At 37.3% G+C, this 17,662-nt stretch overlaps 1 protein-coding gene across 14 annotated transcripts in view; it reads left to right on the top strand.

Moving 5' to 3' along the window:
* Positions 1 to 17,662, top strand: part of Rapgef6 (Rap guanine nucleotide exchange factor 6) — a 177,582-nt gene that overhangs the window by 119,300 nt on the left and 40,620 nt on the right. For 8 of the 14 annotated variants that reach the window (XM_060363697.1, XM_060363700.1, XM_060363695.1 and 5 more), the window contains 4 exons: positions 1,546 to 1,786; positions 8,709 to 8,866; positions 11,499 to 11,513; positions 17,296 to 17,536. In XM_060363697.1, coding sequence (XP_060219680.1) covers positions 1,546 to 1,786; positions 8,709 to 8,866; positions 11,499 to 11,513; positions 17,296 to 17,536 — 655 coding nt within the window. Of the gene's footprint in view, positions 1 to 1,545; positions 1,787 to 8,708; positions 8,884 to 11,498; positions 11,514 to 17,295; positions 17,537 to 17,662 lie in introns of those variants that run through there. The other 6 variants (XM_060363698.1, XM_060363701.1, XM_060363696.1 and 3 more) reach the window with 2 other exon arrangements.

The raw sequence follows: 17,662 nt of genomic DNA, 5'->3' as shown, positions 1-17,662 counted from the left end.
CCCTCTTCTGGACTCAGCAGGCACATACACACATGTCAGACACTCATGCACACATAAATGAAAAATAAGTTCATTTTTTATGTCCGTTTTCATGTGCTTACATCATGCTTTAGCAGTGTAGTCTTGTCTTCTGAAGACCCTACAGAGTGGGAAAAAGCATTTGGCAGTTTTTCTAACAGAAACTTAATATCCACACTATACTAAAAACTCAAAAAGCTGTTAGGGTGGAGGCAGGAGGATTAGGACTCGAAGACTAGCCTGAGCTACCTAAGACCCTGAGTAACTTTAAAAAAAGTAGAAACATTATAGCAGATGTTGATGAAGATTATGTGTGGAAAAGTAACTCTTTACACTGTCTGTGGCAGTATAAACACTTTGAAGACAAGTTCCTCATACAGGTAAACAATTCTACTGTGTGAGGGTGCTGTCTAACTCCTCAGCGGATAGCCACAAGAAGTGAAGTCAGAAACCAAAGAGAAACAGGCATGCTATTTATTGCTGCTTTCAGCAATAAGCTAAGATTAGGAATCAGCCTGAGGCCCATTAATAGGTAAAAGGATGGTATGTAATACTTAGGAATATTAAGCCATAACAGAGGTCAAATACTGATACTTGGCCAAAGTGGATGTAAGTTGAAGGCATTACGCTAAACTCCAGTCTGGCACACAAAGACCAGTATGGCATGTTCTCCTCTGTAGCGGTAAAAGCAGTTTTGCCCTGAAATCAGGCTACAGATTACTAGAGACTAAGAAAAGGGTCGGTGCAAAAATGGAAGAAGGGTGGTTGGGAATATGGTAATGCATGTTGCATAAATTCAAAGGATAACATCCTGGTTTCTGTAAGTTTTTTAAGTACAGTTCCATTTTTTTTTTTTTAAACAAGCCTACTGGAATGGTACATACATGTAATCCCAGCACTTGGGAGGCTGAGGCAGAAAGTGAGAGTTCAATCTCAGCCCATCAAACAGAATCCTGTGTCAAAACTTCAAAAGGCAAGGGAAGAAAGCAAGAAGGAAAAGGACAAAGAAAAGCATCCTCTTGGGCTGGGCTGCAGCTCAGTCATGGTAGAATTGTGTGAGGCTAGTTAGTTTCATTGCATAGTGCATGTTATTCATACATGCTGGCAGCCTATTCATTTTCAGGTTTTCCCAGTGACTCCATTTTACTACTTTGGGGATTGAGCAGTTGATTTTAAAATGAGCCTGATACTCTTTGATCACCTCCCCCTGTGGGGGAGCAGCCTTACCAGGCCACAGAGGAAAACATTGCCTCCAGTCCTGATGAGACTTGATGGGCCCGGGTCATAGGGAAGGGGAGGAGGATCTCCCCTATCAGTGGACTTGGGAGATGAAGGACAGAGGGTGGTATTGGAAGGGGATGAGAGAGGGGGCTACAGAGGGTATACAAAGTGAATAAACTGTAATTTATAAAAATATAAATAAATTCTTAAAAGTGAAAAAAATGAGCCTGATAAAGTGATGATGTGTATTGGTAAAAAACTTTTTAATGAGGAAAAGGAAAATGATGAGTTTGTTTATTTCCACAGTGTTCAAAGAATTGCTCAGTAGAACTGAACAAGAGAAATCTGGTGTTCCTCATATTCCCAAAATTGCTGAAAAAAAAAGTAATCGCCATTCAATACAGGATGTTCCGGGAGATATTGAACAGGCACCACAGGACAAAGGAAATAAGAAAATTAAAGCAAATACTGTTTCAGGTGGAAGAAACAAAATCAGGAAAATTTTGGATAAAACACGATTTAGTATTTTGCCTCCAAAACTATTTAGGTAGGTAATACCAATCTATCATGTGGAAGTTGTCATGTTGAGTGAAGTTTTATTTTAGGGAAGACAGCTTTGAGTCATGTTTGTCTTTATATATCATAAAGCCTTCAAATAATACATGAGTAAAAGCTAAAACTTTCAACATCTCTGAACTCATGATAGCTTTTAGTATTGTAAAATTTTAGACAAGATTGTTTCATGTTCTATATTTTTATGGTTGGGGTCCAGTTTCAGTCACTGGATCTATAAATTTGGACATGGTAAATCTTGGGACACATTCATTGCTAGTAAATTTTTGGTTTTTAAATATCATTTTTGCTGCTGGTATTACTTAATTTCTCTTGAATTCTAATGGTGAACTTTTTTTTCTAAATATTTGTTTATTTAATATGTATACAGTGTTCTTCTTGTGTATATATCTACATGACAAAAGAGGGGACCAGATCTTACTATAAATGGTCATGAGCTATCATTTTTTTGCTGGGAATTGAACTTAGGACCTCTGGAAGAGCAGCCAGTGCTCTTAACCTCTGAGCCATCTCTTCAACCCTAATGGTGAACTTTTTGATATTTGGGGTTTTTGAGATAGGCTGTCTGTGAGTATATCGTATGCTGGCAGGAACCGATGAGCCTCCTGCCCCAGACTTTAGAATTCTAGGCTTATATTCACTATGCCCAGTTTAAGTCTGTTTTTGTTGTTGTTGTTGTTGTTGTTTCAAAAATGAGATATCCCTATAATTGAGCAATATGTAAAGATTTTATATGCAAAATAAGGTTTATAAAATGATTATTCATTATTTAACAGTAAATAATATTTTATTATTACTATTGACAATTAGTCAGTGACAAAAGGTGTATCCAAGTAAAACACATGCAGTCTTCTGTTTTTGTCAGTATTAAAAGTATCTTGATAGGAAAATGGCTCCACAAGTAGAATGCTGGCCACTCAATCATAATGACCTAAGTTCAGACCCCAGAATCCACATTATAACAAGCTAGGTACACCAGCTAGCTGAAGTTTCAGCTATCCAGGAAGGGACTGACAGATCCCTGAGGCTTCAATCTTGCAAAATTGGTAAGCTCTGGTTCCATAGATTGTCACCTGTCTGAAAAAAATGAGGTGTAGAGATTAAGGAAGATAGCTGATGCCAGCCACCCGTCCCCTACATACATGGACACATACAAGCGTGTGTATGCCCCCATCTCACACAGACACACACTCTCAAAGATCAGAGTTCTTATTTCTAACCAGGGAAACAGGTTTTCTCTTCATTTGTCACTCGCTCAAGACTTAAATGTGATGGCTTTGGTCTAGTTCTATTCTAGAGCTCATTGCTCTTTCATTTCTTAGTCACTGCTTTTTTTGAGCTGAGTAGGATATGAAAACCATAACTTTAAAATTGCCTGTATGTACAATATTAGATATTTTTACAAACACTAAGACCAATGGAGGTAGCCAGGCATGGTGGCGCATGCCTGCAGGCAGATCTCTGTGAGTTCGAGACCAGCCTAGTCTAAAAAGCAAGTCCAGGACAGCCAAGGCTACACAGAGAGAGAAACCCTGTCTTTTAAAAAACAACAGTGGAGGTTGGTGAGGAGACTGTTAGGATAGCCCATACTAACGAGGTTGGGGGAGTGTTTCAGATGACCAGAAGTTACTGGGGAAAAAGGAAAAAAAACCAAGGGGCCAGAAAGCAGAAAGTAGTTGACATAGCAAGTTCTTTAACAGGTAATGCCTTGAGTTGTATTTCCAGAAGCCCTGCAATGTGTACATCATTGTGACTGGTGGTACGGTTATGTCATATATCATCTAAAGCTAGAGAATGTTACAAGTGCGACTCATTAGAGACCCTGTGTAAGCAGCTAAACCAGCAGCATTATACATATTCTTTGGAGAGTGGAAGTGGGTTACAAGGCATAGTCTCCAAGTTCATAGCAGGAAACACAGAAGTTGCTGTCACCAGGAGCAGTTAGTTAAGCATTTCCCGTGTGGTAACTTTGTATTGGTTCCAAAGGAAAAGAAATCTACTAAAAATGGATTTGTTTAAAGTAGGAATGTATTTTTATATAATCTTTCATTCATTAATCAGTCAGTAAACATTGTTGAGTTTTGCTACACATCTCTTCTGTGCATGCAGTAGAATAAGTGTCAATCATTTCAGTCACTAAAATCCTAAAAGATTCAGGTCATACTGATTCCAGAAGCCAGTTTGTGAGAATTAGCTTCTCATTTTTATCTGTCAAACCAGCTACTCTGTATTTTTAAGAACATGTTTTTTTTTGTTTTTTGTTTTGTTTTGTTTTGTTTTTTGACACTCAAAAAGTTAAAGTGAATTTTTTCTTACAGTTTTTGGGAGACCTTCCCCATGTTCTGCCATGGAACCATATTGCTAGTTAGTGGCTTTTTTTTTGGAAACAGGATCCTTCCCATGTAGTTCCTGCTGGCATTGAATTCACTGTGTAGCCCTGGCTAGTCTCTTACGGTATCACTAGTCTTTTTTTTTTTTTTTTTTTTTACAGTTTATCCCCCCCTGTAGCTCCCTTCCTCCTCCCCTCCTAATCCCACTTCCTTTCCCCCTTCTTCACCCATGTCCCTCCCTAAGTCCACTGATAGGGGAGGTCCTCCTCCCCCTCCCTCTGAATCCTAGTCTATCATTTCTCATCAGGAGTGACTGCATTGTCTTCTTCTGTGACCTGGTAAGGCTGCTTCCCCCTCAGGGGGAGGTGATCAAAGAGCAGGCCACTCAGTTCTTGTCTGAGACAGTCCCTGTTCCCATTACTATGAAACCCACTTGGATACCGAACTGCCATGGACTACATCTGTGCAGGGGTTCTAGGTTATCTTCATGAATGGTCCTTGGAGTGTCAGTCTCAGAAAAGACCTCTGGGCCCAGATTTTTTGGTTCTGTTGCTCTCCTTGTGGAGCTCCTGCCTCTCCCCCTTAGTATCTCCCCTTCTTTCATAAGATTCCCTGCTGTGCTTACTTATCTTTTGAATTTATGTTTGTAAACTCTTCAGCCCTCTTGCCTATTCTTCCCAATGCTAGAAGTACAGATAGGCACCACCACATCTAGCAAATGAGCTTACTTGCTTTTCTTTCTTTCTTTTTTTCTTTCTTCTTTCCTTCCTTCCTTGCTTTCTTTCTTCCTTCCTTCTCTTTCTTTTTTCTTTCTTTCTGTTTGTTCTTGTTTTTGCAAAAGTGTGCTATCCAGCTAGATGTGGAGATATGCTACAAGCCTAGCATCCAGAAACTCACCAGAAGATTGCCCATTTTACAGAGAATGCAAACAGGAGATGAAATGAGACTGTAAACACCCAAAGTCTCCTCCCAGTGACGTATTTTCTCCGGCAAGCCTGCACTATCTAAGCTTTACTGCCAACTGGGAAAAAAGTGTTCAAGTCGTTGAGCCTAACAGGAACATACTCATTCAGACTACTACAGAGATTCACTCTTTCTGAACTCTTAAAAATCATTTATGGGGGGAAAAGATCACTGTGATATCAGTAGATAACAGGTAGAGAGCATGAGTTCAGGTGATCGGTATAGATGTTTATCCAAGGATGTAACACCCTTTCCATGGATCTCATTGAAGTTGATGACGACGCTCATGGTGATGATGATCATGAGGATGATATCCCTGCTGTGTTGTCCATGCTGGCCTCAAGCTCCTATGGTTAAGTGATCCTCACGCTTCAGCATCACAAGAGCTAGAAATACACCAAAAGTCCAGGAGTTTAGTTAGCTAAAGTATGTTCAACACAAAAATTAACAAGAAGGATAAATGTTCTGCTTTGGGTTTTGTTTTTTATATAGAAAGCACAAAAGTTTTCCCTTTTTTTCCCCCCTGTATCTTCCAGTTTTACTACTTTAAATATTTCTTTCAATTATTTTAATTGAACTTACAATTTAAGTAATTTTGCCAGGTGGTGGTGGTGGCTGCACATACCTTTAATCCCAGCACTTGGAAAGCAGGCACATCTGAGTTTGAGGCCAGCCTGCTCTACAGAGTGAGTTCCAGGATAGCCAGGGCTGTTACATTGAGAAATCCTGTCTCAAAAAAAAATAATAATAATTTTAATTCTATAATAATTAAATAATAAATATTGATTCTATAATATCTGAATAGCTCCTGTGAGCCAAGACTTCTTAGGAAAGGAATGGAAGACAGATACTACTTCTCCTCACATACCCTCTAAAGAGCAAGGGAGCTGTCAAAATATCTGTGGGAGCAGGAAGGAAAGAATGTAAAAAAAAAATAGATACTTTGGATAAAAGTCAATAACTTTTTTTTTTCAATAACTCTTAAATCCCAAACAATTACTACAAAGCGAGTCCACGATAGCAAAGGCTACATAGAGAAACCCTGTCTCCAAAAACCTAATAATAGTAATAGTAAAATGGAAAATTGTTCTTAAAAATTTAAATGAAAATAAGTTATTGATATGAGTGACTGAGTAACATCTGTAAAACATCCGTATGACATAAAAGTATGTATGGCTGTCATTAGCTGTCATTACAGTTCAGGAAATCAGATTTCTCCTTTTTTAGATCACTCAGCTTTAATTTTATCTTAGATCACAGTTGCCCAAGTAACATCATAGTTATCGTCCTAGAAATACACTGCTTTGTTTTGTGCATCAAGAACAAACAATTTTTTCTCTCTAAATGTCAGGGTATTTTTTTGTTTGCTGTTAATGATGGGTTTATTTTGTACCCTCTTTGGTTTCATGATGAAACTAATTACATTTATTCTAAATAAATGTAGTGTCAGGGAACTAATTATTGAGGAATTTTTCAAAAATGTCTTGTTTCTGTTACTGCATCACCTCTCAGGAGACTGTTTTGGTAAGAAATGACAATTATTTCTCAAATAGGCTTTTCTCCGTTCAACTTTAAGCATGGATTTTTTTTTTTTTTGCCAATTTTTTCATTTCTGTCATAGCTTGAATTGTGCATGACAGAGTTTTCATGTCTACATGCTCACTCCCTAATTACCATGAATTTGTAGCGTACTTTATATGAGTATAGCTAGATAGCATTGTATCTGTTAAGTATTAAAAAGCAGAATTAATGTTTAAGTGGTATCAGTGATAATAGTAAATATTAAGAATTTTTAATATTCTGTGAACCTTGTCTCTATAGTGAATTCCATGTAACAAAAAAGTCTGACTTTGGGCTGGGGACATGGCTTAATTGGCAAAATGCTTACCCAGCCATAGAATACCAACACTTTGGAGGTGGAGACAAGAGAATCAGACATTCAAGGTTATCCTCACCATATAGAATGTTGAAGGTTGGTCAAGGCTACATGAGACCCTGTACAAAAAAATAAATCTAATTTTAGTTCTGTTTTGTTAGTGAGAGGTTACCTCTTTAAAGGTTTGTTTCTTTGGATTTGGTTACCTAGCATTATGAATCCAAAAGTTTACAGTTTTCAGAAATCATTTAGAGAAAGACTATTGTTTAAAAATAGATCTTTATACTTTTAATGATTTAAATATTTAACAGCATTTCTTTTCTCTTCTCAGTTAATCTTAAAATCTTTGTTACAGCAGCAACCAAGTTGTAGAGAACTGGTTTAGGATAAGCACAGATTACTTAGCAGATAAAGCTTTTATTTTCACAAGAGTAGATTGAAGTTTCTTCCTGGGGATAAATGCCGTTGTTCAGATCAATTGCATTGTTGTGCCTCTACTTTCAATGTCAATTAAAATAAATACTCCTCTTCTGTAGGTTTGAATTGTTCTCATTTTAATTTGGTAAAAGCACTTGACTCTCTTCATAAAAATAAGAATACTATTTTTCGCCTACTTGGGCTGACTTAGTTCTTGTAGTAGTCCTTTAACCAATGGCCAGCTAGAGAAAGGAATTCACCCAAGACAACCAGCTAATAATAATAAACAGTCTGTCCGCCCTCACAGTGTGTTCCTTCCCATGCCACACCTTCATGCCTTCCTGACTATGCAGCTCTCTCTTGTCCTGGTCGTTTTTCTTTTCTTGCAATTAACAGTTTTACTCTCCATCTTGCTTTATTTCATAGTCTGCTTAAATCCTATATTTTGCTTTAATATATTATAAATATATTCCATATCACCTCACTCATTTTTTTAGGTTATAGTTTAATCTTTTTCTTGGTAATAGGTAAGTGTTCTGTGATACCTCTGTATAACAACAAAACAGAAGGCTGTGCTGAATAAAATTTAGATGGGAACAGATACTAAAGAAAACATTTAAATGTAAGTCAGTTTAGAGCGAGAACTCTTATTTTAGTCATTGGTGATGCTAAAATCTTTTCCAACTTCATAATTAAACTAATATTTGGGAAAGTTTAACTGACAGTGTTTATGCTTTTCCTTACAGTGATTTTATAGTGACCTGTGTAACAGTTATAAGCGTTTTAACGGAAGAGTTTCTTGTTGCCCTAGAAAATGGTTGTGGTTTTTTTTTTTTTTTTTTTTTTAGTTAATATGTGTTTTGAAACCTTAAAAGAGAACTAACTGCTACTGAGTTGTGCCATCTTGTGATTATCATGTGTTTGGAGAGGACACTTCCTGTGGTGTGGCTATGTATAGCTCAGGAAATAGATTTGAAATTTGAGACTAGCAAATTTCAAGCAGTCCCTAAACATTCAGATTGAGTTTCTTTACCAAAACCACAGGAAGCAAATCCAACATTATTTGTGATATAGTAGAATTACTTCTGTTTATATTTCATTTTAATGTGGTGTTCAAAAATATTTCATTGCTATTTCTTCATTATAATTACTCTTTTTGGTTACTCTTTGGAGATGTTTTAATCTGACTGGTTAAATCATCACACTAAATTGTAATTGTTACTGTTACGCCTTTGTACATAGGAAGTCAAACTGTTTGCCATGTAAGTGCCTTCTAATACTTGAAAGTAATATATGCCTTTCTTTTGAAGTGACGGAGGCCTGAGCCAATCTCAAGATGACAGTATTGTGGGAACCAGGCACTGTAGACACAGCCTGGCTATAATGCCAATTCCTGGAACGCTCTCATCCAGCAGCCCAGATCTCTTGCAGCCTACCACCAGCATGTTGGACTTTTCCAATCCCACAGGTAATGTTTCCATGTGACTTCATATGACTAGATTGATACTTAATATACAATCTCTTGAGCCTTGAGCAAGTGGGTTAACATGCAGTTTTCACCTCTTTTTTAATTTATTTAATTTTATTTTATGTGCATTAGTGTGAAGGTGTCACATCTCTTAGAATGAGCATTACAAATAGTTGTGAGCTGCCATGTGGGTGTTGGGAATTGAACCCAGGTTCTATGGAAGAGCAGACAGTGCTCTTAACCTCTGAACCATCTCGTTTTTGTTTTTTGTTTTTTACCCTAAGCAGGACTGGCTACTTCCTTCAAAATTGAAAGTTAATAATAAAAGAACCTCAGTGGTATTTTCCAAAATTGCTGAGTGATGGCATAAACAGACTGTGAAAATGAATTAATGCAGATTGTCTTCAGATATCTAAATATTAAAATGACTTAGTAATTTTCAAAAACTGATTTTTTTTTTCAGCATCTGAAGCCAAGTTGTTATTTCGGGGTGTTTTGGTTTGGGGTTTTGTGTTTGTTTTAGTCAGGAATTATTATCAGAATATGGCATTGTTTTCACTGCTAATGATTTTCAGGATGGAACATCAAGTTGTTTTCTGCATGTATTGGTGCCCAGAGGCATAAGATGTCACATAACTGATCTAAAATGTCATTGTAAAGAACTGATTATACACATCACTTTAAAAGATGTGAAATGTCTTTCAAGAAAAGACAAAATTAAAAACTGAGTATGTAGTTGAATCCAAGGTAGGACTAGGGAAATGATCCCTCAGAGTATTTCTGACTCAGCGTAAGTTTTCAGTTCTAATGCAGAGGAAGGAGTATCATTCACAGACATTTCGCTGCCAGAAAGAAAATAGAAGTGTATTAGTAAAATCTGTGTTTTCTTACAGCAACTTAAATAAAAACCCTTCAACACAACATTTACTGAAGGTTGTACTGTATATTATTTCTTGTGGGTTTTTTTTTAAATAACAATAAAAACTCCAAGCTTTGACATAAACACACAGACTTGTGAAAGTAGTTGTATATATTGTTTCCTTCTGTTCCCTGATGCTAGAGTTACTACACTCAGCAAGCTGATGTTGCACATCCTTCTTTCTGTAGGGCGGACAGGACTGTAGAGCAAAAATTTTAGTGGAATGGTTGCTTTGCTTGACTTCTAGCAGTTCCTGTATTAGTGAGGGTTCTGTCATGAGACAGAAATAAGTGCAAAATTCATTGCCGTTATGTAAAATGAAGAACTTGCTTTCAGAAAAAGTAAGCTTTAAGAAGTTTCAGAGGCATGAAAACAGCATGCTGGCCTCATTTCTGTGACAAGAAACATCTATGTCAGGTTGAGGAAGTTTTTTGGGGTTGAACCTTCTCTCTAGCTGCCTGTTCAGACTACCTGTTGCTTCACCATTTCTTGAAGGTGGCGTGTGCTTTAAGATTCTGTCTCCGTGTACTTTGCCACCTGTAGGTTCTCTTCTCATATCCAGTGAGCTGTTTCTTAATCCTCAGTGTTATTCTTAGTGCTCCTACTCTGTAATGCTCAAGCCTAGATTTCCCTGCTATCGTTAACACTTTCAGCACATTTTCATGACTTCTCATGTTCATCATGGAGTATAATTAAAATCTGTTTCTCTTTGTGTATGTGTTCTACAATGGTATTTCTTACATTCCATAGAAGATTCACAAATAAATGATTTTTACACTCCCAGAGCACAGCCTTAAATATAAATACATGATTTTTATGAAAGCAATTATTCAGAAAGGGCATATGATTTTATGGATTTACTGATTTGTATGGGTGTATTGATAGCCTAAGCATTTATAGATACTAGAGTTGGAGATAGGCCAACACAATGCCTCAGCAAGTTAAGGCACTTGCCGCCAAGTCTAACAATGAGAATTTGGTCCCTGGACCTCATGGGATAGGAGAGAGCTGACCCCTGCATACCGTCCTAATCTCCACATGCATGCATACAGACAAACATAAACAAATGAGTAAGTAATTGGGAAGTGATGAATAAAGAATGACTTAAGTGAAAGAAGAGAGAGGGGTGGTAAAAGGAGAGTCAAAGAGGGAGGGAGAAGGAGAGGTTGAAATGATTAAAATTTAGACATTTCCTCCTGTGGAGCTGAGAGTCAACCTGAGGAGCAGGTGCTTCTCAAATTGCTCTCAGTTGGTTTCACAGGTCTCTGCTTGAAAACGTCTCAGCAGTACTCAGAGATGCTTTTTAAAATCTGCTCAGATAAAGTCTTCAGTGGCTGAAACTGCAGCATGTGCATATGTCAGTGATAGAGCTAGACACACCTGTCAAGAGACCCACCCAAATGGACAGCTTTGTGAAAGACCTATCTAATAATAGATTGGTATTTTGTTGGAAAAGTTATTACTAGTTCCAAATTCAGCTTCTTATGTTTACCAGTAGTGCTGAAATTTACTCTGCATAATCATTTGTTTGCAGTGACCTTCTGTGGTTAGCCGGCATTAATTGATGTTTGTCAGTCGAGCTCAGCTATGTTGTGTCTGCATGCCTAAGTTCTTACTGTATCAAAATCACAGCAGGCAAAGCTGCAGAACTACTCAATAGTTTAATTTGATTGCTGACTTTTTGTAACTTTGTTTTATTTTTGCTGCCTACAGCTGTTGGTTTTTACTGTAAGTATCTTGGTATTCTTTTGTCTTTTATGTGTAGTTTGTTATGTTCAAAAAAATTATGTGATAGAGAACTCAGTAAAATAGGTAGAAAGCAGAATTCTCTTTGCTCTCATGAGGTAGAGATCATTGGCGTGAATCCTTTTAGTTATTTTTCTTGACTATTTAAGTTTGTTTTCATGTAGAGTCAGAATATATATGCTACTTAACAACTTATGAAGTTTTTTGAAATTTTATTTTTCTTATATTTAGTGTATGTGTGTTGGTAAACATGTCATGGAATGCTTGTAGAAGTATTTTTTTTAATCTACCATAAGTTGAAGCTTTAAGAATTCAGAGTGGCACTGAGAATGTAGCTCAGTTATTAAGTGCTCACTTAGCATTTAGAAGGCCTGAGTTCAATTTCTGAAGCTTTCATTGTAGTAATGATGGCGCAGGCTTGTGATCCCAGCAGTTATGTTGTAGATCCGAAGTTCAAGGTCATCCTTGTCTACATGTCAAGGTTGAGGCCAGCCTAGGCTACATAAAACCCAGTCTCCCCCTCCCACCCACCAAAAAAAATCAGTGTAGCTATATAAATTTTGAATCTGATTTTTCCCCTTGAGTTTACATACAGAGCTCTTTTTGCTTTCTTTTTCCTTTAATAACAGAAACCCTATTTATTTATTTGATGTAGCAAACTTAATTCTTTATGCATTCAACGTCTTTTAAGTAAAATTTTAGAGAAACAGTAAGTATAAGTGTCTCTACACCTGATTTTGCAATGAATAATTTACTTAGATCTTTTCAGAGTACCTTAAATATTTGTGTATCTGGGTGTAATGTTCTGCTAACATTGTTTAATGAATTAGTAAAATTCTTTTAACTAGGCCCCAATCTTGGAAATTTATGTTTTGCTAAGTCTTTGTGTTCGTAGATTTCCACCCATTGTTACCACATTTTAAACTTTGCCAACATTGTATAAGTACATTTAAAAAAAGTAAAATGCTCATTGTTTCACCCTTGATATGAGTAGGACATATATGACAATTCTTGATCTTTTCTAGTCTACCTTTACCTTTAAGGGGTAGGTGTGTGTGTGTGTGTGTGTGTGTGTGTGTGTGTGTGTGTGTGTGTGTGTACATACACATAGGCCCTAGTCACTTCATGGGCTGTCCTACTTACTTCTCACTCTCTTGAATATTAGTGAATTCCCTCAGGTCAAAGACTTGTCTATCTTTTTTACTACTGCATTTTCATCTCCTGGAACACTAGATACACAAGTGCTTCTCAAAAATATCAGTTCAGCAAGGAAAAACTTAAAGCAGAATGAAAAAGTAAACTTTATTTTCTTAAAGATCCTTATAAATACCTGAAATATCATCCCATCTTTAGTGTAATCTCAAGATTAGTACATCCTTAAAATGTTTTATTTTTGAGACAGGCTCTCCTGGAACTTGCTATATAAACTAGGCTGCCCTCACTCAGACCCACCTGCCTCTGCCTTTTAAGCACTAGTATTAATTAAAGGCATGCACCAGCTTCCATAAAGTAGTTTTTTATTTTACACATACTGAATCAAAGTTACTAATTTTCAAGAGATCCAGAGTCAGTTTCATGAGATCCAAAGGCACTGCTCAAACATGTTGTTCATTCATACAGTCAGACACACACAGACACACACACACACACACACACACACACAAGTGAATAAATAAATAAATCTTTAAGAATAAATTAAGGGCCAGATGTGGTGGTGCATGCCTTTAATCTCCTCACTCAGGAAGCAGGCAGATCACTGCATTTAAGGCCAACCTAGTCTACAAAGTGAGTTCCAGGACAGCCAGGAATGGTACACAGAAAACCCTGTCTTGAAAAACCAAAAAGAGCCCAGCATGGTGGCACAGGCCTTTAATCCCAGCTCTCTGGAGGCAGAGGCAGGTGGATCTCTGTGAGTTCAAGGTTAGTCCAAGCAGCCAGGGCTACACAGAGAAAACCTGTCTCTCAAAGAAAAAGGAGAAAAATGGAAAAAGAAGAAGGAAAAAAAAAAACGGTGGTGGTGACCCACACCTTTAATCCCAGTACTCAGAAAGCAGAGGCAGATGGGTATCTGTGAGTTCCTGGACAGTCAAGGATACACAGAAACCCTGTCTGAGGTAAGGAAAAACCAAAAAAGGATTAAATTAAGTTAGCACTCCAGAGATGTGTTTTTAGCTTAAAAATCCAGATATCTGGAGTTTCTGTTGGTCTCATTTGTCTAATTTGATTTCTTAAAAATAAAATCTGAAGCCATGCATGACCCACAGCTCTAATCCCAGCACTCAGGAGATAGGCAGGAGGATATCTGTGAGTCAAGGCCAGCCTGCTCTGCAGAGTGAGTTCTAGGATAGCCAGGGCTACACAGTCAGTCAATAAAATGAATAAATAAGATCTGAGGGCTAATGAGATGGCTCAGCAGGTAAGGGCATACTTGCCACTAAGCTTGCCCACCTGAATTCTGACCATGCAACCCACATGGTAGAAGGAGAGAGACTAACCTCCCCAACTTTGTCCTCTGACTTCCAAATAAGTACTATGGCATGTATATGCTTCTCCACCTACACACCATTCACACAAAATAAATAAACAAATACAAGTATATGTCCAAAATATGAATCTCTGTGCTAATAAATACTACAATATTGGCCTAGTAACAGAACTCTTGCCTAACATGTATAAAAGCCCTGGGTTCCATACCAGTACCACCCAAAAATATTTTTTCTTTTAAAGGAGTTTTTTGTGAATGCATGTTTGCTTCATGACTAGAATTTGAGGTGTTATATATTTTTTTCTTCTTTATTCTTTTAATATCATGTTTATTATTAATCTAATTTATTAGCATTTGTAATCTGTCATGAGCCAAATATTTATGTTTGGCCCTGTATATTATTCTTTATCTGGCAATATGTTTATTAGTAATGTACATACAGTGATTCTAAAATAGATTTTGTGTTTTGTGTCTATGGAACAATTTGTCCTTTGCCTGAGGAACAAAGAGCTTTAGAAGGTACCGCTTTTTAGCCTTGTTCAAGATACACAACTCTGATGTTAAAACATAGAGAAAGAGAGTGAACTTGTTGTGCAAATCCCCACTTGTCTGTGGATATATTCCCCTAAAGATGGTAATAAAGGAATAGATGTTTTGCCATTCCCTCCAGGTCAGCCAGAACCACTTGCTGAGGCTTAGCCTCCAAACAAGCTCTAACAGAGAAATCCACATCTGGAGCCTAGAACCCAGTTCATGAAGAAGAGTGCAGGGACAATACAGGAAATACAAGTGCTCTTTGATCCTTTTTTTAAAGAGTGAAAGTGTGTGGTGAAACTCCTTCACTCACTTTCTTTCTCCTGACAACCAGACTTCCGTCTGCTTACAGTAACTTCTAGCAGTAAACAGAGAAGCATACCTAATTTGGGTGGATTATAAAACTGTCTAACCTTATTAAAGAAAGACAGCTTAGTACCTCTTTGCAGAACAGAGACTAATAAGTACATGAACTCTACCCAGCGTACCCGAGAGCTACTGATTAGAATTGCATTCAGGTAAATTCAGTTGAATCTTTTAGTCCTGGGAGCAGTTTGTTTCTGTGTTCTCAATTTCAAAGTGTGAGGGCACAGGGTTATTTTATTCTGTGGAATTACTTGCAGTTATGCCTGTTCTGTTATTCTCATCTTTCCTTTTGAGACAGATTACTTTTTTTTAACTGATATAACATATGGTGCTAAGAGAAAATGCTGAACCAACAGTATAAAGTTACTTGCTGCCATCATTACAAATCACAGCAATAAATACTCCTGTTTGTGAATACAATTTATTTTCATATGGAAACAGTATTTGTTTATACTGTCATGTCACTGTTCACTTCCTTAGTGTCTTATTGCAGTAAGCATTGTTCTGGAGACAGATGAAATATTTACACATGCATATCATATGAACTTATCTTAGGTAGAATTTATTTGCTAGTAACAAAATCACAGAACAAAGATTGAGGTGTTTAACCATATAGACATTTAAACACTTTCCTCTTTAAAATAAATTTAATATAAAACTGAGAAAATGGGCTGCAGAGGAGATGACTCAGTAGTTGAAGTATTTGTTTTTCAAGCAAGAGGACCCGAGTTTAATACCTAACACTCATGTTTACCAAAAAGCAAAATAACAAAAGCAACAAAAACGGGTTGCTGCTGCCGTGCACACCAATTACCAGTCATCTCAGGGCTGGAGAAGTAGAGAGTAGGGGTTCTTCTCACTGGCTAATCAACCCAGTGGAATCAAGGGGCTCGCGGTTCAGTGAACAACCGTATCTCATAAGACAGTTGGAGAACCATTGAAGAAGATACCTAATGTCAGCCTCTTGCCTCTGCATGCACAGTCATACAAACTCAGACACACATAAAAACACAAATAATGTGTACCCCCCCAAAAAAAAAAAGCAATAAAAGCTAGGAAAATTATTGCCAGTTCTGGTAGAGTAAGTTTTAGTATCCTAATATGACTCAGTAGGAAGAAACACAGGTGTTGCCAAAAAAATATTGGAAGCCAGATGTGGTAGTGTATGCCTTTAACCCTGGCACTCAGGAGTTAGAGGCAGGAGATTCTCTGTAAGTCTAAGGCCAGCCTGGTCTATATAGCAGGCTCTAGAACCACCAGTAATACAGAGAAACCCTGTCTCAAAAAAATAAAGTACTGAAGACAAAAAGAACAGCCTTTCGCCAGGTATAGTGCTACACACCTGTAATCCCAGTGCTCAAGGAGGTAGAGGCAGGAGGATCTCTGAGTTTGAGGCCAGCCTGGTCTGCAAAGCAAGTCCAGGACAGCCAAGGCTGCACAGAGAAACCCTATCTTGAAAAATCAAAAACAAGAAAAGGAGAAAGCAAAACAAAAACAAGAAAAGCCTTTCGAAATAGGCAGCAAGACAAAACTATAAGGTTACAAACAGTTTTAATAGAGACATGACCAAATTTCCTCTCTCACATTCTAGGATTATAAAACACAACCTCTGAGGGAAGATTGAAAACTGTTGTAAAGACCTGGAAAATACACATACCTTTTCAAAGGCTTTTTGAGAGTTGTCACTGAGGAGGTGATCAGATTCCTTTTCTCTACTGTAGGGGAGTCTGTATCATAGTCTTTGTCATGATAGACAATGGTAATCCCATGTTAGTTGTCTGTAAGGAGATCCAGTGCATCTAGGCGCCAATAGCACTTGCACTTGTGTACACATACTCATACTCAGTACGTATGGACTGATAATTCCTCCTCGTTAAAAATAAATAGCAATAAATAAATAAATATAGCTTGAAGGCTAGAGAGAAGCCTCAGTGATTAGGAGCACTGACTGCTCTTCCAGAGGACCCAGCCATAGCTCACAGTCACCTATAACTCTAGTCACAGGGAATCCAGTATTCTCTTCTGGCTTCTGCAGGCACTAGACATACATGTGAAACACAAACATACATGCAGGCAAAAACATCCATATACTTCTTTTTTATTTTAAATAATATAAATAGCTTTATTGAGGAATAACAACATCAAAATGTTTATGTTAAATGAAAAATGTTTTCTAAATTGTATTATCACAGTTTTTACCTTCGTGAATTTCTATTAGTGTTTTTCATCTGAAGAAAGTGGATACATTTTTATCATATCCTGTGTGGAATAGATACGTATATTCCAATGTTTAGAAGAATCCTTGTACTCCCGGTTGCTTTGCGGGGTGTTTAACTGTTACTTTTTTAATTAATAAGGTTTATCTTTTTGTTTATATAGATATTCCTGATCAAGTTATAAGAGTTTTCAAAGCAGATCAACAAAGTTGCTACATTATCATCAGCAAAGACACCACAGCTAAAGAAGTGGTCTGCCAAGCTGTTCAGGAATTTGGTTTGACTGGTGCATCTGACACATACTCTCTCTGTGAAGTTTCTGTTACTCCTGAGGGTGTCATAAAGCAGAGAAGACTTCCAGACCAGTTCTCCAAATTAGCTGATAGAATTCAACTCAATGGAAGGTGAATGAGCTTATTTCTCAATATGCAGAATGCAATTTGAGGATTCCCAAAACGAGTGTTTTATGTAGAAACAGCATACTTCTTTGCTACATAGTTTTAAGATTGAAGTGGAATTTCTCTTTTTTA

This window comes from Meriones unguiculatus, chromosome 11 (assembly GCF_030254825.1).
Source record: "Meriones unguiculatus strain TT.TT164.6M chromosome 11, Bangor_MerUng_6.1, whole genome shotgun sequence".
Taxonomy (NCBI): Eukaryota; Metazoa; Chordata; class Mammalia; order Rodentia; family Muridae; genus Meriones; species Meriones unguiculatus.
This window is presented reverse-complemented; position numbering and strand designations above follow the sequence as displayed.